Source organism: Periplaneta americana, chromosome 7 (genome assembly GCF_040183065.1).
Source record: "Periplaneta americana isolate PAMFEO1 chromosome 7, P.americana_PAMFEO1_priV1, whole genome shotgun sequence".
In the NCBI taxonomy this organism is placed as follows: domain Eukaryota; kingdom Metazoa; phylum Arthropoda; class Insecta; order Blattodea; family Blattidae; genus Periplaneta; species Periplaneta americana.
The window spans coordinates 181,448,778-181,473,101 of NC_091123.1; the positions used below are offsets into that span (position 1 = coordinate 181,448,778).

General features: G+C 36.5%; 1 protein-coding gene across 6 annotated transcripts in view; it reads right to left on the reverse strand.

The window, feature by feature from the left end:
* Positions 1 to 24,324, reverse strand: part of nuf (rab11 family-interacting protein nuf) — a 791,668-nt gene that overhangs the window by 177,148 nt on the left and 590,196 nt on the right. For all 6 annotated transcript variants that reach the window (XM_069832014.1, XM_069832012.1, XM_069832013.1 and 3 more), the window contains one exon: positions 7,452 to 7,487. In XM_069832014.1, coding sequence (XP_069688115.1) covers positions 7,452 to 7,487 — 36 coding nt within the window. The remainder of the gene's footprint in view (positions 1 to 7,451; positions 7,488 to 24,324) is intronic.

The window sequence follows — 24,324 nt, forward strand, 5'->3', positions numbered from 1 at the left end:
TACTGGCATGTATTTATAGTAATCAATCTATGCGAATGGGATTACAGTACTGATATAGGCTATAGTGTATCAGTGTGTTGTGAATCAAAATACAGTATATTACTGAACACACGCTTTTGTAAATTGTTTTATGTATTAATTTTTAACCGTAAACAATGAACTCTGTTCAAGTAATTTTGAAGAGTAAAGAACTGGGTAAACTGGCTTTCCAGGAACAATTGGAAATAAAAAGACTAGGTTTCATTATTATTATTATTATTATTATTATTATTATTATTATTATTATTATTATTATTATTATTATTATTATTAGTAATATGTTGTTTTGAATTTATTTACGGCTTTTTCGACAGTGAAACATTGGAATCATGACATTTCCTATTAGGCTAAAAACGTACGATTTCAAGTTCTCTTCGATTTTGGAACACAAAATTCTGAACACACATAATATTTTATCACGAGCCGCCACTGGCTTTCTGATTATACAGGATGTACCAGAATTCTACCGACAAACTTTCACAGGTTGTTTAGGGATGTTAGCTGTCTGTCATGGCGTTGTATACTTTACTTTTTTAACTACTACATTTTTGTAAAGTGTTTTGGCACCGATGCACCATTTTTACTTTCATTATCATCATGGGTGAAGTTTTTAGTTCGGTACTGCCAGCATAGGGAATTAAAAACAAACACTGAAAATGCCTTAGTTTTGTAGTGTGGAGTAGTAGAAACTGGATGTGATCACTGGGAGAGCTGTGGTCCCACCCAACCCGCCCTAAATAGGTTCCTTACTTATATAGGAAAATCGTCGTACTTGAAGGAAGAAGGCGGCCATATTCCGTCGTTGTGACGTTATTTGAGGTGGAGTGGGAGAATGATTGCAGTGTCGCCAACTGTGGTAACCATTCATATTATCTTACACACCTAACAAAACCTAATCTAACCTAACCTAACCTAACGTGCTACACACCTATTGTAACATTCCTCACGTTTAGCACACCTGTTGTAACATTCCTCACAGTTTCATTTCGTTTGCCGATATTGGCATCCCTGCTACACCTGTACCGTATCGTCTGCTGTAATTCTGAGTCTAGTGGAAGTGAAGTGAAACTGCGACTCTGTTAATTACGTTTCCGAAGTTGTTTCTGTGTTATCTGCAAGAATTATTGTGTCATTGTAGTGATAATTGCATTTATATTGAAGAATAAAAATTTAAATGTGTCGTGGCTGAGATAAATGTCCACAGTGAGAACTTATAATGCACGTTATAAAAACTCTAAGACTTAGTCTTTCACCCCCTGTATGATTTATTATTTTATAGCATAGATGAAAGACATATTTCGATATACTGGGTGTTCATTTCAAAGTGCGTCATGACGTCACTGTTGTTGGGTCACCGATTTGAAGCGAGTTTCAGTTTATATGTTAGAGAAGTTGCCTATTATTTAAGGCGTTCTTCAATCTGAACTTGAGAACGTGTACGGTATAACTTGAACGTCGTAGCAACAGATGGCGGTCTGTACGGTCTGTGTGCTACCATAACCTCTTTCGAACTGTGTTTTGCGCCGGCAAGTCGTACGCAGGGTATTTGTTATCATCGGTTGCGTACGGTAACATTCCACAACACAAATCAAATGCTCCGTGTCCATGTTGACCGTCGAAGTTAATGTCAACAAATACGTAAGTAATCGTCTTAACCCTCTCCCCATATCCCGACAGTACGTATTTCCAAACAGTTCACATTCCTGCCACTACCGGCGTTACCGTACGTATCGGTACGTACTCTTCAGAATGAACGCCGTACTTGCTAGCCAACTTCTCTGCCTCTTAGATTATACACCTGAGCTGCGGAAGTGTAGGAAGATTGAATTCTCTAGGCTCATCAGCTAGCCACATGACGGCATACAGCGAGCCAAGACACATTTTGAACTGAACACCCAGTATGTACATTTCATTTGTTTACGTTTCGTATTTGTTAACTACGACGCCGACTACAACAATGATGCTGGTGCTGCCAACGTTTGTGTTGTGGTGATGATAGTGAAACACGCATTTGGACACACGAGTTTCAATTTATTTTTCTAATTTATTCATTTAACATTTAACCGATACAATAAATATAGAAATCAGTTAGTTTCAAGCCCTCAGTAATGATTTGTGAAATATGACACCATATTTGAATTTCAATATGCTACAGGTCGTAAAATAACAGCTTTTTCGATTTCATTTAACTGCCATCGTACATTATCGTTAGTTCGTTTTCTGTCTCTTCTCGTGAAAAATGGATGAAGAATAACATACATCACAACAATGGAACGAGGCTGAAACTGATATACGAAATATCACCGGATGATGAAAGTAATGTTTGAAGCGAGAGCATTAAACTTCGATATGAAATACAACGCGGCCCAGGCTCGAGGTTAAAAGCATGTACAGAGATTCAAAGAGCAGAGAGGCGCACATAGAAATTCCCTTTTAAAAACACAATCACGGGCAGGGCTTTGAACGTTACCTAAAGCAATGCGAAAACAAAGAATAGCCATCAACCCTGCTATGTGGGAGAGAGCGGGACAAAATATATTATATCTATCTCATGGAAATGAATGTCTAATGCCCTTATGATTAGAGCTTCAATCAGGCTAGCAGAACGCAAAAATGAAACGTGACTAGACCCAAATCTGACGTAACTCAAATGTAGTTAACATTGTATGTGCTTAATTATCAAAATTCTGGACCATTCAAATTGCAATTTTAATATCATGATATTAAGAAGAGTTGGAACTCAATTTTATGGAACTAAATCCTTCGCGATCGTGTAAAAATGAAATTACCATTTTATGAAACGCCGTGATGATGCGGCAACTTCTTCGGCTCTGCAGTTATGCGGGCAAGTCTAAACGTTAGTGACAGGCGTTACGTAACAATCCTAGAAACGAAGTATTGTATAATACTGTACTACTGGAATTACACAGCGTGTCGAGTGTAGTTCAAACAACCACTTAATGCACACAAATATTTTCCTATTCTCATAAGAATGCGAATCGCTTAATCGATAAAATAATGAATTTTAAAGGTTAACCTAATAACAGCTGCTATCCCGTCTGATTCCTTCGTACCACATAAATTAAAGTTACTACTCAAGCGGATCTTGCTTCCAATCTCGAAAAGTAGTAATGATAGTAGCAGTAGCAGCAGTAGTTGTAGTAGCAGTAGCATTAGTAGTAGCAGTAGCAGTAGTAGTAGTAGCAGTAGCATTAGTAGTAGCAGTAGCATTAGTAGTAGCAGTAGCAGTAGTAGTAGTAATAGCAGTAGTAGTAGTAGCAGTAGTTGCAGTAGCAGTAGTAGTAGAAGTAGTAGTAATAGTAGTAGTAGTAGTAGTAGTAGTAGTAGTAGTAGCAGTAGGAGTAGTAGCAATAGTAGTAGTAGTAGCAGTAGTTTTAGTAGCAGTAGTAGTAGAAGTAGTTTCAGTAGCAGTAGTAGTAGAAGTAGTAGTAGTAGTAGTAGTAGTAGTAGTAGTAGTAGTAGCAGTAGTTGCAGTAGCAGTAGTAGTAGAAGTAGTAGTAGTAGCAGTAGTTGCAGTAGCAGTAGTAGTAGAAGTAGTAGTAGTAGTAGTAGTAGTAGTAGTAGTAGTAGTAGTAGCAGTAGTAGCAGTAGGAGTAGTAGTAGCAATAATAATAGTAGTAGTAGTAGTAGTAGCAGTAGTAGTAGTAGCAGTAGTAGTAGTAGTAGCAGTAGTTGCAATAGCAGTAGTAGTAGAAGTAGTAGTAGTAGTAGTAGTAGTAGTAGCAGTAGTTGCAGTAGCAGTAGTAGTAGTAGTAGTAGTAGTAGTAGTAGTAGTAGTAGTAGTAGAAGTAGTAGCAGTAGGAGTAGTAGTAGCAATAGTAGTAGTAGTAGCAGCAATAGTAGTAGTAGTAGTAGTAGTAGTAGTAGCAGTAGCATTAGTAGTAGTAGTAGCAGTAGTAGCAGCAGTAGTAATAGTAGTAGTAGTTGTAGTAGTAGTTGTAGTAGTAGCAGTAGTAGTAGTAGTAGTTGTAGTAGTTGTAGTAGTAGCAGTAGTAATAGTAGTAGTTGTAGTAGTAGTAGTAGTAGTTGTAGTAGTAGCAGTAGTAATAGTAGTAGTAGTTGTAGTAGTTGTAGTAGTAGCAGTAGTAGTAGTAGTAGTAGTAGTAGCAGTAGTAGCAGTAGTAGTAGCAGTAGCAATAATAATCGATCGATAACCGGTCACGGAACAATTTTTCCCTTGAAATTATCCCTATCTAATTGTTTGCCTCTACAAATGCAAATTGACCTTCTTCAGTGTTACTATGAATGTAACAGTTCCAGTGTACTGAGAATATTCTGAACTCTAAAATGGGTTGGGGTACGGACACCACATTTTTCTCATCATTGTGGAAACTTACAAAAAGTTGAAGATATTCAGCAAAATTTTCTTCTGAATTTGATAACTTATAATAGAGAAGAAAATGACGACAATATCCAAATGTTTTGAAATTGGTTTATATCTGAATAAACCTCTTTCTTTTATCAACAAAACTGTATTATTACTTTTCTATAAATTTACTTCTTATAATTAGAAGAACTTAAAATCTTATTGCGACTTTTTAATAATCCTATACAACGCTCAATGTAAGAAGTGTCCATCTATACGACACCAAAATGTACATAAAGATGGTGCCATGGCAATACAGTACAACGCATCTGCAACTTTGGATAAATTTATATAACCAGCTACACATGTTTTTCATCAGATGTTAATACCTCGTAGGCTATGTGTTCGAAAATAATTAAAATGTATAGTTTTTTTAACTCACTGTCGGTAAGTACGTTAAACGGACATTCATTGTTTCTTATTACATATTTTTTCATAAATTTATATCATAATTTTCAAAACCCAGAATTTTCTCGCTTTCTTATTTTGTAGATGTTAAATATTTCACGAAATAGATTGTAAGCTACTTCAAAAAGATATTACAAACTTACATATTTGGAGTATTAATAATAATTGTTATTTAATATTAATAAGTGTATACATATGACCTTTTCTAGATTGAAAATTGCAATTAAATTTCATATAAAATAAAGGCAAAAGTTTTACCAGCAGAAAATGAATATAAAGATTTAGGTATATTATTTAGCAGCAATTTTACATTTTATAGTCATATTAATAATATTATGAATGTGAACTATAAAAGTTTAGGTTCTGTTATGAGAAATTCTTGTAAATTTAAAGTCAAAACTATAATAATTTTGTATAATTCCATTGTTCGATCTAAATTAGAGTATGCTGCTGTTATCTGGAACCCAGTTACTAACAAATATATTCTGTTACTAGAAAAGATTCAAAATAAATTTCTAAAATGGTTATATTGCAGACTTTATAATGATTATCCTACCTATGAGAGTTATGCTACAATGCTTCAACATTTCCATTTTACTAGTTTGCAAATTAGACGAAACTGTCAATCTTTAAACTTTCTCTATAAAATTATTAACAATAAGTTGGACTGTGTTGGTTTATTTTATTATATAACATTATATGCACCTAAGCTTAAAACTAAATTTCGAAATTTGTTTTACATACCAAGGACAAATACTGAATCCCACAAAAATTCCCCAGTTTTCCAAATGTTACAGTTATACAATAAATTGCATCCTCATCCGAATGTTGATATTTTCAATATGAATTTCTCTAGATACAGAATTATTTGTTATCATATTTTACAAAATATTGTTGTTAGTTATTTGAAGCTACTTACACACCTTATTTCAATTTCTCTTTTTTTCTTCCTCTTATTTCTATTTTGTTTCAGTTTTTAATAAGTGTATGTTTCCTTTTCCTTGTTTATGTTTTATAAATTAATTTGTTAGTCGTGAACATTGTAATTGGGCTTTGCCTGTTATTTTCAACAACAAATTAATAAATAATAAATAAATAAATAGAAGATATGTACTGAACTACTTTAATGCCACTAGCTTTCACTAAGGTTCTACTTAAGGGAAGACTCCACTGAAAATCATGAAAATTTTTCCAATTTTTTTTAGCTATTTCACTTATTCAGAATTTATATTTTCATACCCCAAATGGATTCAGCTCAATTCTGATTACAAATACTCGTATGTTTACACTTTTTAATTAAGGCTGGAAGGGGGCGTGGAATTTAAAGAGCTGTCAAAATTGTTTTTCATCGAAGAATTCTTTTTTAAAATTTCTTATTACAAATCTAGTAACTTTTTGTTGGCTCCCTGAAGTTACTAGATGAATGTAGCGGAGGAGAATATTAATTTACATAAATATTCATTTTACTTTCAATCTATTTTTGTGTTCATTTTTGTTGATTCAACACCAACTTTCTTATGCCAAATATTAATCAATCTGGATGAAATTTACTGCAAGTATTTATGACGCAGCTTCATGTTTCTATGCATTTATTTTGTGAGAAATGCTGCTAGTTTATTTTATTAAGAAAAATATTAATAAAATAAACTAGCAGCATTAAGAAAAATATTAATAAAATAAACTAGCAGCATTTCTCACAAAATAAATGCATAGAAACATGCAGCTACCTCATAAATACTTGCAGCAAAAATTTCATCCAGATTGATTAATATTTGGCATAAGAAAGTTGGTGTTGAATCAAGAAAAATGAACATAGAAAAATAGATTTGAAAATAAAATGAATATTTATGTAAATTAATATTCTCCTCCACTACATTCATCTAGTAACTTCAGGGAACCAACAAAAAGTTACTAGATTTGTAATCAGAAATTTTAAAAAAGAATTCTTCGATGAAAAAAAATTTGGACAGCTCTTTAAATTCCACGCACCCTTCCAGCCTTAATTTAAAAAGTGTAAACATACGAGTATTTGTAATCAGAATTGAGCTGAATCCATTTGGGGTATGAAAATATAAATTCTGAATAAGTGAAATAGCTAAAAAAAATTTGGAAACATTTTCATGATTTTCAGTGCAGTCTTCCCTTAACTCGTACATACAAAAGTTTACCATTTTAATAGTGGAAACGAAAGTTGGGTGAGACTTAAATCTAAGTGACGACTCTGAGTACAGCCCTTAAGGTCCGTTCCTGCATTTTGTCTTCATACATTATTTTTAGTTTCTTTGCATTACAGCATTTTTTCCGGAATTCTATTAAATGTTTCAATTTGTTCATTACATCCTTTTCATTACTTACATAGCTGATAGTTTTTCACAATAAGATAACCGTTAGACCTACTACAAAACTGAACTTATTGACGTACTACGAAGTACTTATTGTATTCGTCAAAGGCACAAAGGGATTTTGCGATTCACCAGCTTGCCATGTTGCTAAAAACATTAGCTGGATACAAGGAAAAATGGTTAATAGACCTTCATGTGACTAATAATGCTAAAAGCCCTTAGCAAGCTCAGCTATTAGCAGGCGGCTGGCGTCGAGAGCGTGACTTATTACTTACCTCGCTAAGGCATTAGAACCGAGTCGCTTTCCGGAACTGAAAACAAAAGAAAAACAAAATGAATTACTTAACCACCCCGTGACACGGCAGACTTCTAAGACACTACTTAACAAACCTCCGCTAACTGCTCGAACAGTGGGAGGGTGGACACATCATGCTATACTAACACACAAGCCATCATTCAATCATACTGATTACGATTATTAGTCTATTTCTATCATTATTGTTACTATTATAGTGATCATTAACAACACTAATAATAATACGCAGTTTTCAGAACCTCTTGAACAGTTCTTTGCATATCGGAGGCCGGGAATAGAAGTGAATTTCGTGGTAGACAGTGTTAGGGAAGGTTTTCTCGTGGCACTTGCTTCCCCTGCCACCATATACTCATTCGTACCTCCATTCTATCATGCACTCACTCAATCTTCATTTGCTCACACAGTCATTCGTGTCTCTATTTGCTCATGCACTAATTCGTACCTCTATTTGTTCACGCACTCATTCGTACCTCTATTTGTTACGAACTCATTCGTACCTCCATTTTCTCACGAACTCATTCGTACCTCTATTTTTCTCAAGAACTAATTCCTACCTCCATTTGCTCACGCATTTATTCGTACCTCTATTTTTCTCACGCAGTCTTTCGTACCTCCATTTGCTCACGCACTTATTCGTACCTCTATTTTTCTCACGCACTCATTCGTATCTCCATTTGCTCACGCACTTATTCGTACCTCTATTTTTCTCACGCGCTCATTCATACCTCCATTTGCTCACGCACTTATTCGTACGTCTATTTTTCTCACGCAGTCTTTCGTACCTCCATTTGCTCATGCACTTATTCGTACCTCTATTTTTCTCACGCACTCATTCGTACCTCAATTTGCTCACGCACTTATTCGTACCTCTATTTTTCTCACGCAGTCTTTCATACCTCCATTTGCTCACGCACTTATTCGTACCTCTATTTTTCTCACGCACTAGTTCGTACCTCCATTTGCTCACGCACTTATTCGTACCTCTATTTTTCTCACGCACTCATTCGTATCTCCATTTGCTCACGCACTTATTCGTACCTCCATTTTTCTCACGCGCTCATTCGTACCTCCATTTGCTCACGCACTTATTCGTACCTCTATTTTTCTCACGCACTCATTCGTACCTCCATTTGCTCACGAACTCATTCGTATCTCTATTTTTCTCACGCACTAATTCCTACCTCCGTTTGATCACGCACTTATTCGTACCTCTATTTTTCTCACGCACTCATTCGTACCTCCATTTGCTCACGCACTTATTCGTACCCCTATTTTTCTCACGCACTCATTCGTACTTCCATTTGCTCACGCACTCATTCGTACCTCTATTTCTCTCACGCACTCATTCGTACCTACATTTGCCCACGCACTCATTCGTACCTCCATTTGCCCACGCACTCATTCGTACCTCCATTTGCTCACGCACTCATTCGTATCTCCATTTGCTCACGCACTCATTCGTACCTCTATTTGCTCACGCACTCATTCGTACCCCATTTGCCCACGCACTCATTCGTACCTCTATTTGCTCACGCATTAATTCGTACCTCCATTTGCTCACGCACTCATTCGTACTGCCATTTTCTCACGCACTCATTCGTACCTCTATTTGCTCACGCATTAATTCGTACCTCCATTTGCTCACGCACTCATTCGTACCTCCATTTGCTCACGCACTCATTCATATCTCCATTTGCTCACGCACTCATTCGTACCTCCATTTGCTCAAGCATTAATTCGTACTTCAATTTGCTCACGCATTGATTCGTACCACCATTTGCTCACGCACTCGTTCGTAACTCCATTTGCTCACGCACTCGTTCGTAACTCCATTTGCTCACGCATTCATAGTGCACACATAGAAAATTACACATTTTCTCTGAAATTAATATATTTAGAAGTAAAACAACACGTATGACTTATAAAAAGAAAACATAACTCTGTATTATTTACATGTCCACTAAAAGAGATGTTCTACATATAAGAAACGTAACAGTTTACCTATTCTCCGATTTATTATATTACAATTTATATATATATATATATACACATATACAATTTTTAAATTGAAAACTGTGAAATTTGTCCGGTTGGAATAAAAAAAAATATTTATGCATTGCAAAACTCCGTTCCACATCTGCGGAAAGAGCTGAAGAATATTCATAATAAGAAATATCACTTGAATGTTCACCATCTATAGTTGCATCTGCAAATTTACCTATTAGTGTATCTGTTAAGAGACTAAGGATACTGTATCAAGAACCTCACATGTTAGAAGATATGGTATAGTACACCTGGACTTTATTTTCATCGCACCAAGACAGCAGCTATGTGGCAATCAGTTGAATCTGTAGTTTCTATGGAAACTCAGATTTCCTCATCTTGTAAATTCATTTCTAAAGGACCGTATTGTATACATTAGTCATAAATTGTTTTGACATACACTTTTCGCAAGGTTGACTCGTCTGGAATATGTCTGTGTGTATATTTTTGTAGAAATGAGAGCAGTTTGGTATTAGTTAATCTGTTGAGCGAACGTTACCGAAAATAAATTATCACACACTTCTTCATAAAAGAATGCATAATTCCATCATTAAATTCGTCTTTAATAGCCTCTTGATATTGATTTGCGTTAATATGACATTAACATTAAAATCTTTACCACTCTGTATTTCTTGTGTATGCGGATGACGTGAATATGTTAGGAGAAAATCCACAAACGATTAGGGGAAACGCGGAAATTCTAGTTGAAGCAAGTAAAGCGATAGGGTTGGAAGTAAATCCCGAAAAGACAGAGTATATGATTATGTCTCGTGACCAGAATATTGTACGAAATGGGAATATAAAAATTGGAGATTTATCCTTCGAAGAGGTGGAAAAATTCAAATATATTGGAGCAACAGTAACAAATATAAATGACACTCGGGAGGAAATTAAATGCTGAATAAATATGGGAAATGCCTGTTATTATTCGGTTGAGAAGCTTTTGTCATCTAGTCTTCTGTCAAAAAATCTGAAAGTTAGAATTCATAAAACAGTTATATTAACGGTTGTTCTGTATGGTTGTGAGACTTGGACTCTCACTTTGAGAGAGGAACAGAGATTAAGGGTGTTTGAGAATAAGGTGCTTAGGAAAATATTTGGGGCTAAGAGGGATGAAGTTACAGGAGAATGGAGAAAGTTACACAACGCAAAGCTGCACGCAATGTATACTTTACCTGACATAATTAGGAACATACAATCCAGACGTTTGAGATGGGCAGGACATATAGCACGTATGGGCGAATACAGAAATGCATATAGAGTGTTAGTTGGGAGGCCGGAGGGAAAAATACCTTTGGGGAGGCCGAGACGTAGATGGGAAGATAATATTAAAATGGATTTGAGGGAGGTAGGATATGATGGTAGAGACTGGATTAGGCCCTAATCTTGCTCAGGATAGGGACCAATGGCGGGCTTATGTGAGGGCGGCAATGAACCTACGGGTTACTTAAAAGCCAGTAAGTAAGTAAGTAAGTAAGTAAGTAAGTAAGTAAGTAAGTGAGTGAGTGAGTGAGTGAGTGAGTGAGTGAGTGAGTGAGTGAGTAAGTAAGTAAGTAAGTAAATAAGTAAGTATTATTACATTTATTATTACAAGAAATAGCACAAATAATAACAAAAAAAAAGGCTAACCGACTTTTAATAAGAGACGAGCAGATGAATTAAAATTTCAAAGCAAAATAAATAAAAAAAATGTATGCAATAAACGAATTTTTGCTTATAAATAGCAGCAGACTTCAGATATCGCATTCTTGATTTTTTCCGAGTTAAAATTAGCCTGCCATCAACAGATTTGTGCAAATATCTTCCTTTTTTTTTTTCTTCAAATTGTCGATCCCTCAACATAGAACGTCTTTATACTCATCCTCCTATACTGTAGAAATACTTCGCCTCTGAAATTCGTTACCTAATGACGTCAGGGACTGCCGGACTTTATCACAATTCAAAATTAAATTGGAAAATTTTGTCTTAGTTAATGTTTTTAGGTATTGCTAGAAGTATTGATTTGTGTTTTTTTTTCTTTTTCTTTTTTAATCTAGATTAAAATGGCAAGTTTCTTGTTTATGTTAGTTAATTAGTTAGGATACAATTAATTATTATACTTAATCACTCATTTAAAGTCTGTGTGACTGCAACTTGTGTATATTTTTGTGTGGCCTTACTTTGTTTATAGTGTTTTTTCTCTCTCTCTTTATTTCTTATGGAGCTTTATTTTGTACAGGGACATCATTTTATTTTTACTAACATTTCTAATATTAACCTGACTATACCTTTGGATCAACGATTAAGAACCGGAAACTCCCTTTGCTACCCCTTTCCACGACTGGAGTTCCATGATACTGGCGTAATATACAAGCAAATCACTTTACTAGGTATAGGAGGGAAGAAAAGTAGTTCATCCATTTACGTAAACTAGGAAATATCACGATTTCGAGTTTGATAATTTTCATTAGGTTTTTGTTTAATCAAAATAGAGTACAGTATTAACAATAAGTGTTTTTACTCACGAACTGAGCTTTCCATGCGGACGTATTCATTATGCAGTGTATATTATACTGTCTACAGCACATTAGCGTACACTATAGAGAATGAAGTTAAAATGAAAAATAATCATAATATGGATATTTAAACACATTTTTGAAAATGGTGGCCGTTCATTTCGATAGAGGCTTCAGTCCTTTTGTATATATTATCGCACTATAGACTATTGTACGTAATTCCAATTACCAGGTTCGTACTTCGTATCAGTAACTCATGTTGAAATAATTCTGTACCTACTCTATAAAAGAGACCTTACATACTGTAAATTCAATCTTCACTTCTGCCCGATCCGAAAAGATAAAGTTACTCAGATATGCTATCTACTGTCCGTCCAAGCAGGGTCGTAGAAAGGGGAGAAATCACGTGACAGTCAATTACTTAACGAGGTCCTTTTATTTAAGTTATTTTAAACAGTTGTATAATATTACGTAGACGTCCAATTCCTAACAGAAATTATTGTTCCCAGAAAAGAGCTAAGACAGCCCAGCCAGTAGAATTTTCAGAGAGGCGAATAGAAGCAGGTGGGGGAAACCGGGATGCGACGTAGACAAATGGAAAATGATGCAATATTGAAAGCTCTTTCGTCACTGAAAAACTCGAACATATTTTTGGAACGTACTGTTTACTATTACCATCAGACTACTATGACTGTATATACTATATGCGGTCTTAGATCTGTGTGGAGGACGGTTGAACTTCATTAGTAGAAGAGGTGGGAGTGAAGTACATTCAAAAACTCAGGTACAATGAAAACTGAAGTAAAAATAAAATGATGTCCCTGTATATAGTGTATTTTTTTCTGTTTATTTCTATTATTGTATTTGTATTCCTGGTGTTGTGGAAGAGAAGGCCTGATGGCCTTAACTACACCAGAATAAATAAATGAATGAATAAATAAATAAATAAATAAATAAATAAATAAATAAATAAATTGGCCTATTATTGCAAAACTCCGTTCATTTGAAGGAAAAGAACCGACTCAACTACAACTGGACATTTGTCAAAAATGGAACTGCACGAATATTTACAACTAACAAGATGACCTAAACGTTATAATCCATTTGGCAGACAGCGAACTGTGTGCTGAAAGCGTGACGAACACTTCACGTATGTTCGTCACGTGTATTTTAAACCCCGAGTCATGGGTCTGGCTTCATGCCGCATCCAACACGAAGTAGTGCTTCCTGGAAAGGTCAGATGGCAGCACACGACAAAATAAAATTAAAGAAATGCTATGTGAAGGCACAGGAAATTGTATTCCGAAGACTGTCTCAAGTTAAAAGCTTTGTTACGAGGAGGAAAACACGGCTGAGGGGGAAGAGGGTTGATGTATTCGATTTGGCTACAAAGCAACGAGGGCAGCAGGAGAATCGATCGGGGAGCATGCGGAAGTGGGATGGACAACACAGAAGGGATTACGACTTTGAGCTTTCCAGTTCCGTAATAGAACCACAGTCTACTATATACAGTCGCGAAGCTCAATATGTAGTAAAAATGCAAACATGGGTAGTTGCCCACCACTAGGATCGCTACTATCGCCTCATCATCGCAGATCTCTCTCCTAGCAGCCGACAAAATATGTTACACTTTCGTTGTCGTGTTCTTTTGGAAAAATTAACACCTTCCTTCCATTATTGAAATATTAAATGCAAAAGTTAATTTATTATTTTAATGAAGTACTCGTATATTAATTCCACCATAAACTCGAAGATACCTGCAAGAAATAAGTTAATATAATTTTTGTTTGTGCAAAACGAACTGAAATTTACTATAATAGCTTCACTCATTCAAGATTATAGCGATAATTAACTATGAAACCAATAAATATTAATTTGCATTTCCCTTTACAACAATAATAATGGAAATATGAATTAATGGAGTAGCTTACGTGTACCGGTACTTGTAGTGTAGGCTTACGTAGTTAACAAAGTGGGATGAGGTTAAGCAATAATAATCACACCAGAATTGGAAATAAAACGTGATCAATAAATTTTATTGTAACAGACTTTTTCTACGTCTCTAGTAAAGCAACAAATAAAAATAACAACAAAATTAACAGCTATAATTTAAAACATATGCTTTGAAGAAAAATGTAGGCCTAAGCAATAATAATCCCACCAGAATTGAAAATAAAACGTGATCAATAAATTTCATTAAAACAAACTTAATTTTTCTACGTCTTTAGTAAAATAACACATAAAAATAATAACAAAATTAATAGCTACAATTAAAAATATATCCTCTGAAAAAAAAAGTAGACCTAACCTTTATTTCTCTGGAAATTTAGCAGCCTAAGTGACAGAACTTTAACCGGTATCTAATGTCCTTTCGGTTAGACTGAAACATTGCATTGTGAAATTTAAGGATATAATGTATTCTAACAGTCACAAAGAATTTCAAATTAACAGTTTTGTTTCTGCACAGTATTCTTGTGGAAACCCAGGAACCTTTCTGAATCTTTCGGAAATCGGAAAAAGGATAACTCTGGCCTCTTTCTCTTACTGTTGCTACAGTTTATAGCACTACAAACGTCTCCTTCTTGTCCCATATTATTATTCCAATTATTATATTTTAGCCATTAACATTTTCATTACAACCAATAACGAACATTTCACAAGCATCAATGTGAAATACGCAACGAGCTAGCACTCGATAGAAATACGACACAGTCCAAAGTCGACCATGGACAGTCTATTATTTCTAGTTGCTAACCGCTTGGACCGCTTTATCACGAGATTTGCAAAAAAAAAACACCTCAAGCTTCGCGACTGTATATAGTAGACTGTGATAGAACTGTGGCTCAATGGTTAGGTGTATGGAGTCGTATGCTGGAGGTTCCAACTTCGAAACAACTGTTTCGGAGGTTTCTAATGCAGTATCGAAACTACAAAATCAAATACATCACTACCAACACATTAAATCAACCTTCAATATTGAAACCTACACCATAATCTATTTCCATAAATCCAGATTAACGCTCTAACATAAAATTTTACGCTTGTCTGCCTATCCAGAGTTGCGTTTGGGCGCGAGTTCGATTCCCGCTTGAGCTGATTACCTGGTTGGGTTTTTTCCGAGGTTTTTCTGACTGTAAGGCGGATGCCAGGTAACCGCATGGCGAATTCTCGCCCTTACCTCGCCAAATGCCATTTTACAATCATCAATTACATCGATACTAAATAATCTAGTGTCCACACCTGTGGAGTAACGGTAGCGCGTCTGACCGCGAAACCAGGTGGCCCGGGTTCGATTCCCGATCGGGGAAAGTTACCTGGTTGAGGTTTTTTCCGGGGTTTTCCCTCAACCCAATATGAGTAAATGCTGGGTAACTAAAGGTGCTGGACCCCGGACTCATTTCACCGGCATTATCACCATTTCATTCAGACGCTAATTAACCTAAGATGTTGATACCAGCGTGTAGATAATTATACAGTATGGACACATCGGTCGGTACCTTTGATGTAGCAGAACTGATTTCATTGACCTTAAAACCAGTTTGAGTTCTCCCAGGAGTTGGCGCTGACATCACACCAGCTAGCAGTCGACACAGCGGAAATATAACACATATAATTAATACGTCTAGGTACATTATGTACTCAAATAAAATAAATTGGACCGATGAAATAATAAATCCGTCATTAACTTAATGTCTAGACTCTAGAGTTCCTTTATAATGAGAGTTGAGACGTTGACCCCAACAACAATTAAAATATGTAATGATTTGATAGCGCTGAAAATGGAAAAACAAAACTCCTATGAGAAGTAAAACCATATACCTATATTATACTGTATACAAATATTAAACGAATTTGATACATAATTTTATAATGTATTATATTGTTTTATAATATAATTTATTATATATAAAACATAAAAAATTATTATTACAACTAGTTTGTCACTGAGAAATAAGGAAAAGCTGTTAACTTGAATTTATTTGAAGCAAAGCGTTACTGGATTATGCAATAAGGTAGGCGATGTTTGGATCCTGTGTCTCAACTCTTACACTCTATTATGATCTTAGCCTGTGCTCGATTACACTAACCTCTAGCGCTTGAAAGTGGAACTAAACGCCGGCGCACAGAGAAACAAAACAGAAAAATTAGCTCAGTGTCCATTCTATATAACCCCTATTCGCTATTGATACAGCACCGCAAAATAACCTATTATAATATTATAAAAGAAATTTAACCCTTAAATTGGCAAAACTTCATTTCTCACACTAATTTACTAAACCGTGTCGGACTGTACAGAAAACAATTATCGCAATGCCCATATTTTATATGTTGTACAATATTATAGTATTGTGAAACTTTGATTATTTAATTTCCTATCATTTTTTCTATTGTTCTATTAAAATTATAGCATATAGCCTATTAACTGTTGTATCTTATAGGATACTTTGCCGTTAAATAATGAACTAAAATCTCTGTATACTAAGGCAAAATATAAGCTGAAAAACCGAAGAAAAATATTACGAGATGAATTTATAAATTGTTTTGAGACAGAAAAGGGAGAAAATTCACAGAAGACTTAGCATGGAGTCAATTAAAGCTTCTTTTTCTTCAAAATAATTCACAATGTTAACAGTCACCACGAAAAAATTGTCAAGCGGAAGAGAAATTTAATCTTAAATAGCGTCTTGAACTGTGTGGGCAGGAAAAAGTAGGACCACTTTCCCGAGTTTGGACTCAACTCCATACGCTATTGTGACGTGTTCAGCCACAACACCTTTACGAGAAGCATTGTTTGAGCAGAGACAACAGCCAAGAGAATTGTCATAAATGGAAAAAGCAACTTGTAACCTTGAATAATGCAGATCCTATAAAATGAATAACTGTGAAACCTTCGGAAATAGGCGGACGGGGTTTATACGACTCTCAAGGATGAGAGCTGGGTGGTGCCCGATCTCCGAGCTAGGGGCGACATCATATGCTGCATTATGCTCATATTTACGAATGTAAGCAGGAACGCATCGTCCTGTGTTGTGTAACTGAAATAGTTCATTCCTAGTTTTCTGTCCAACGGCAGTTCCTTCACTGCAAACCCAGTATTTTTCAATCTTCCATCTTTTCCGCCTTCCTCATCGTCTCCGCATACGATCCATAAAGCTTAATGTTGTCTATTACTTACTTACTTACTTACAAATGGCTTTTAAGGAACCCGGAGGTTCATTGCCGCCCTCACATAAGCCCGCCATCGGTCCCTATCCAGTACAAGATTAATCCAGTCTCTATCATCATATCCCACCTTCCTCAAACCCATTTTAATATTATCCTCTTATCTACGTCTCGGCCTCCTCAAAGGTCTTTCTCCCTCCGGTCTCCCAATGAACACTCTATGTGCATTTCTCGATTCGCCCATACGTGCTTCATGCCCTGCCCATCTCAAACGTCTGGATTTAATGTTCTTTTGTTTCATTTGTTTTAGTAGGTTATTTTACGACGCTTTATCAACAGCTTAGGTTATTTAGCGTCTGAATGAGATGAAGGTGATAATGCTGGTGAAATGAATCTGGGGTCCAACACCGAAAGTTACCCAGCATTTGCTCATATTGGGTTGAGGGAAAACCCCGGAAAACACCTCAACCAGGTAACTTGCCCCGACCGGGAATCGAACCCGGGCCACCTGGTTTCGCGGCTAGACGCGCTGACCGTTACTCCACAGGTGTGGACTTTAATGTTCTTAATTATGTCAGATAGAGAATACAATGCGTGCAGTTCTGTGTTGTGTAACTTTCTCCATTCTCCTGTAACTACATCCCTCTTATATAATAATAATAATAATAATAATAATAATAATAATAATAATAATAATAATAATAATAATAATAATAATAATAATAATAATCCGTGGCGCTACAGCCCGTGAAGGGCCTAGACCGACCAGCCGGCTGCTGGCCTCACCCCCACATGCCGAAGCAGAGGTGGACGATCATCCAACCAGAATGGAGGTATCGTGTGGTTAGCACGATGATCCCCCCAGCCGTTATAGCTGGTATTCGCAACCGGATTTCGCTACCTATCGTAGCTCCCCAAGTGCATCACGATGCTGGGTGGGCACCGGTCCCATACACTGGCCGAAATTTCATGAGAAAATTTCTTCCCCCATGAGGACTCGAACCAGCGCGCATTCCGTAACGCGAGTCCTAGGCGGGATGCCTTAGACCGCGACGCCACGGCGCGGGACACATCCCTCTTAGCTCCAAATATTTTCCTGAGAACCTTATTCTCAAACACCCTTAATCTGTGTTTCTCTCTCTCAAAGTGAGAGTCCAAGTTCCACAATCATACAGAACAACCGGTAATATAACTGTTTTATAAATTCTGACTTTCAGATTTTTTTACAGCAGACTAGATTAATGTTGTCTATTATCTGATAGCCTATTATTTTCTGGTTCGAACATTTTTCCCCGTTCACCAGTAACAGAACTAGCATTATGAAAAAGATTTCTGTTTCTTAAATGTGTGCTGTGATTTTGTATCTCGACGTATCGAATCATCATCATCAACAACAACAACAACAACAACAATGATTCACGGATTAAGCCGTTTAGGCTCGTTCCGGTGTCACAGTTTTCAGTTAGACAGTTGTGTCCATTGCCTTCTTGGCCTGCCAACACTTCTCTTACCCATTGGTTTATAATTTAATACAGTCCTGGGCACAACGGGAAGTGGAACGTAATTCTGAAACCCCCTCCCATGTCGTTTTCGCTTCACTGCCTTATAAACAAGCATACAGTGGGCACTGTGCATCAGTGATGGATAGGAACCGGATTTTTACGTAATATTAAGGTGTGAAATATGTACATATTTATGTAAGAAAAGTAAGCTGAATATGTACCAAAATATGTAAAATCATGAAAACATTTAATATCAATATCTGGCAGGTATAGGATAGGTAAGACTCTCCAGTTGTGATTTCATAGAGCACCCGACTTTTTTACCGCACACTTGACACATTACTATTTTTCCATCTGTAGTGAAAGCTTCGTCCATAGCAATCCATGATTTTATTTTTGTCGTTAGGATTGAAGATACAGGGGCCATTTTAGTTAGTTAAAAGCAGTAGATAAACTCACTTGCACTTCATATTGTAATTACTAAAACTAGATGAGGGACACATGCATTTTAGCTGCTCCCTGTAAGAAACAAAGTACCTACTATAATCTCAAACTATAGGCATTTACAAACTATTGTTTGAAAAGTGACATTCAGAAGGGTAGGATTATTCCAGCCGAGAACCATAATTAATAATTTCTCGGAAAATCTCATTTCCATATAGATCTAGTAAATTTAAAGTAAAGAGGTCAAGCAAAAACCTGAAAAGCTATTTATTTTAATCTTTCAACATCTTTCCACTTTGTTCCTCTACTCCAGCTTCTTTTCAAAAGTCGGCTACTTTATTGCGGCTCATGTCAGACTTGACACGGGTTTTCCCTGGAAGGATTAGGAAGAGGATGGGTAAGGTTGCAAATTGCATGGGAACGGCTTGTTAAGACGTGTGCAGAACAATTATAGTTCGAGATAAATCATGTCGTCCTCGTCCCACTCCACCGCATGAAGGCAACGCTGCTTTCTGAGGGATTTTTTACAATGCAAGGTAGTTGTATGAGAAAGGTTGCCTTTTGTTCACTCATATTTATAGTGGGCGGTATGGGGTGAGTGCCTCTTTTACTTCCTGGAACTAAAGAATGTTATGTTTCATCCCGAAATATGTCCTTTCTTGGGTAGGTAAAAAGGCTTTTTAAATCTGTGTATTTCAAATTGTAAACTTCCCCAGCAGAAGTTTTTTTTTTTTTTTTTCCTTTTAGAGAAGTAAAAATGAATAAAACCCCTAAAATGTAGATTTATGTAATACCAAGCCATAATATGTAATGTGGGGTAAATATGTAAAAATATGTAGTATCAAATTTTAATATATTAATGGTAATTACAAGATTCGCAAAGATTTGTTATTTATATGCGGTTAGGTTGAAAGGAATATTATATGTAATTACATAAAAATCCGGTCCCTAGAAATTTATTTCACAGACTGTACTAGATTTTGCAAATCCCATGTACACGGTTTGCCTAGAAGAGAGCGGGTTAGACGATTGTTAACTCGTTTAACAGCCCACTGCTGATTGCCTGCTGGAGTCAAACCGCTGCTGGGTCGACCGAAAACAACATGAGACACTAAATCCCTGCACAGCGGCAGTCCTGCTGGCTAATACATTAAACACACAGCTCTCCGGAATACACACAGAAACTGCCGACAATCTTGCAATTTTTCCTACATTTTCTCTACAAATGAACTTCATAGCGACCTACTTGGAGAGCGACTGGGTTCAATAATGGTGCCACGCTAGAGAATTAGTTCAGCCCCAATTCACCCCACATGGCGCACACTTCGGGACAGGGGTTGCCCTTAGCAACCCCCGTTCAACTACGTTCCGGGAGAAACACCGTACCGTTCCTTTTTGCTTCTCGGAGACGATTTAAAATCTCTTCAGCACTAGAATCCAAGAAATTAATTTTTCATCAAGAAGGTCTGACGTAATTGAAAAAAGTAGACCCGGAGGGGGGGATTCGTTTCTTAAATTATCTGATACGTCTCTATGGAAACAAAATTGGAAAACTAGAAATGCCTCATTAATGTGATTCCCAAGGGAACGCTGTACATCTGTCATCCTCTTTAGATAGATGTCGGTCAATTCAGCAACAGATTTATCTGTTGTGTTCATTTTCTAATAATTTTATATTGTCCACACCTGTGGAGTGACGGTCAGCGCGTCTGGCTGCGAAACCAGGTGGCCCGGGTTCGAATCCCGGTCGGGGCAAGTTACCTGGTTGAGGTTTTTTCCGGGGTTTTCCCTCAACCCAATACGAGCAAATGCTGGGTAACTTTCGGTGCTGGACCCCGGACTCATTTCACCGGCATTATCACCTTCATATCATTCAGACGCTAAATAACCTAGATGTTGATACAGCGTCGTAAAATAACCCAATAAAATAAAAAATAATTTTATATTGGAATACTAATGTAGAATAACTCACAATAATGACGTATCTGCTTCTAATGGACGTACAAAAAGATATTTCAAATTCTCCAGCCCAAAGAAAGAAGGTGCCCTTCTTATTAGTCACCCATATAGCTGAGAAATTACAACGTCTTCATAATACTATGTGTATCAGGCCTGCACAAACAGCGCTCCTTCGGAGCGGGAGGGCTGTGTTTACCGCTCGCCGAAACGGAGAGGAAGATACGTCAGAATGACATAGACTTGCTATAGGTAGAGGAGAAGGAAACGACCACTCAGCTATCTAGTGGAGTGCAGTGTGTAGGCCTATTCTCAGTAACTGTTTCACGTTGCTTACCTACTGCTACAGTACAGTATGAAGGAATCTAAAAGACGGAACATAACATTTAACATTTAACGATTTACAGCTCGAACTTATTGATCTTCAATGTGACCTAATGGCTAAAGATCGTTTGAATAATACTACTAGCCTGGTTGAGTTTTACAAGACTAAACATTAGCAATAATATCCACGACTACACAGGCTGGCTGTGAAAATGATTGCTATGTTTGGCTCAACATTTATATTTGTGAGCAGCTGTTTTCTATAATCAACTTTAATAAAGGCAGACATCGAACATCTGTAACTGATGTTTCATTATGATCAGTAGGCTACTGTTCCTTTCAGCTGCCAACAGCATAAAACCTGGTTTTGATGTACTGATAAATAAAAATATAACAAAATGATATTGTATGTTTAAGTGGCTATAGAATTTCTATTATTTATCTGAAATAAATATTTCTTTATTAATTAATATTAGTCCAAGATAGTTTTGCAAACACTGAGCGGGAATTCATTTCATAAACACTCGTAATAGTAGTTCCTTTTGTGTATATTTTGTACGACATCACCCCTTCTTCCAGTCCAACCTTATACAGAGCGCAACTAATATCTGCATTCCGCTCATGAGCTGTGAGCCGGCTCGGAGAGCGCAAACCTTGTGCAGGCCTGTCCTATACAGTATCATTACCTCATCTTTGGAATTCTGTACCCAGTGACATCAGGGATTGCCGGACGCTATCTAAATTCAAAATTAAGCTAGAAAAAATTTTTCGTGTAATACAATTTATTATTAATAAGTTGGGGTAAAGTTGTCTAACTCCGTGATACCCCTAATCCCATGATACGATTTGTAAATTGAATGTCAGTCAAAGCTTTGCCGTTCGAACATAACGCCAGACATCTTTCTCATAACAGTGCATCTTTCGCCTATAGTGAGACATCGGTGAACTTCCTAGCAAGATACAAAATCCCGTAACATTCAGCGAAAAAAAAATATATATCACGGAATTAGGAATTTCACGGAATTAGGCAACTTTACCCTACTGAATTAGGAATATCACGGAATTAGGCAACTTTACCCTACTGAATTAGGAATATCACGGAATTAGGCAACTTTACCCTACTGAATTAGGAATAGCACGGAATTAGGCAACTTTACCCTACTGTATTAGGAATATCACGGAATTAGGCAACTTTACCCTACTGAATTAGGAATATCACGGAATTAGACAACTTTACCCTACTGAATTAGGAATATCGCGGAATTAGGCAACTTTATCCTACTGTATTAGGAATATCACGGAATTAGGCAACTTTGCCCTACTGAATTAGGAATATCACGGAATTAGGCAACTTTACCCTACTGAATTAGGAATATCACGGAATTAGGCAACTTTACCCTACTGAATTAGGAATATCACGGAATTAGGCAACTTTACCCTACTGAATTAGGAATATCACGGAATTAGGCAACTTTACCCTACTGTATTAGGAATATCACGGAATTAGGCAACTTTACCCTACTGTATTAGGAATATCACGGAATTAGGCAACTTTACCCTACTGTATTAGGAATATCACGGAATTAGGCAACTTTACCCTACTGAATTAGGAATATCACGGAATTAGGCAACTTTACCCTACTGTATTAGGAATATCACGGAATTAGGCAACTTTACCCTACTGTATTAGAAATATCACGGAATTAGGCAACTTTACCCTACTGAATTAGGAATATCACGGAATTAGGCAACTTTACCCTACTGAATTAGGAATATCACGGAATTAGGCAACTTTACCCTACTGTATTAGGAATATCACGGAATTAGGCAACTTTACCCTACTGTATTAGAAATATCACGGAATTAGGCAACTTTACCCTACTGAATTAGGAATATCACGGAATTAGGCAACTTTACCCTACTGAATTAGGAATATCACGGAATTAGGCAACTTTGCCCTACTGTATTAGGAATATCACGGAATTAGGCAACTTTACCGTACTGTATTAGGAATATCACGGAATTAGGCAACTTTACCCTACTGTATTAGGAATATCACGGAATTAGGCAACTTTACCCTACTGTATTAGGAATATCACGGAATTAGGCAACTTTACCCTACTGAATTAGGAATATCACGGAATTAGGCAACTTTACCCTACTGTATTAGGAATATCACGGAATTAGGGAACTTTACCCTACTGTATTAGGAATATCACGGAATTAGGCAACTTTACCCTACTGAATTAGGACTATCACGGAATTAGGCAACTTTACCCTACTGAATTAGGAATATCACGGAATTAGGCAACTTTACCCTACTGAATTAGGAATATCACGGAATTAGGCAACTTTACCCTACTGAATTAGGAATATCACGGAATTAGGCAACTTTACCCTACTGAATTAGGAATATCACGGAATTAGGCAACTTTACCCTACTGAATTAGGACTATCACGGAATTAGGCAACTTTACCCTACTGAATTAGGAATATCACGGAATTAGGCAACTTTACCCTACTGAATTAGGAATATCACGGAATTAGGCAACTTTACCCTACTGAATTAGGAATATCACGGAATTAGGCAACTTTACCCTACTGAATTAGGAATATCACGGAATTAGGCAACTTTACCCTACTGAATTAGGAATATCACGGAATTAGGCAACTTTGCCCTACTGTATTAGGAATATCACGGAATTAGGCAACTTTACCCTACTGTATTAGGAATATCACGGAATTAGGCAACTTTACCCTACTGTATTAGGAATATCACGGAATTAGGCAACTTTACCCTACTGTATTAGGAATATCACGGAATTAGGCAACTTTACCCTACTGTATTAGAAATATCACGGGTTAGGCAAATTTATCCTACTGTATTAGAAATATCACGGAATTA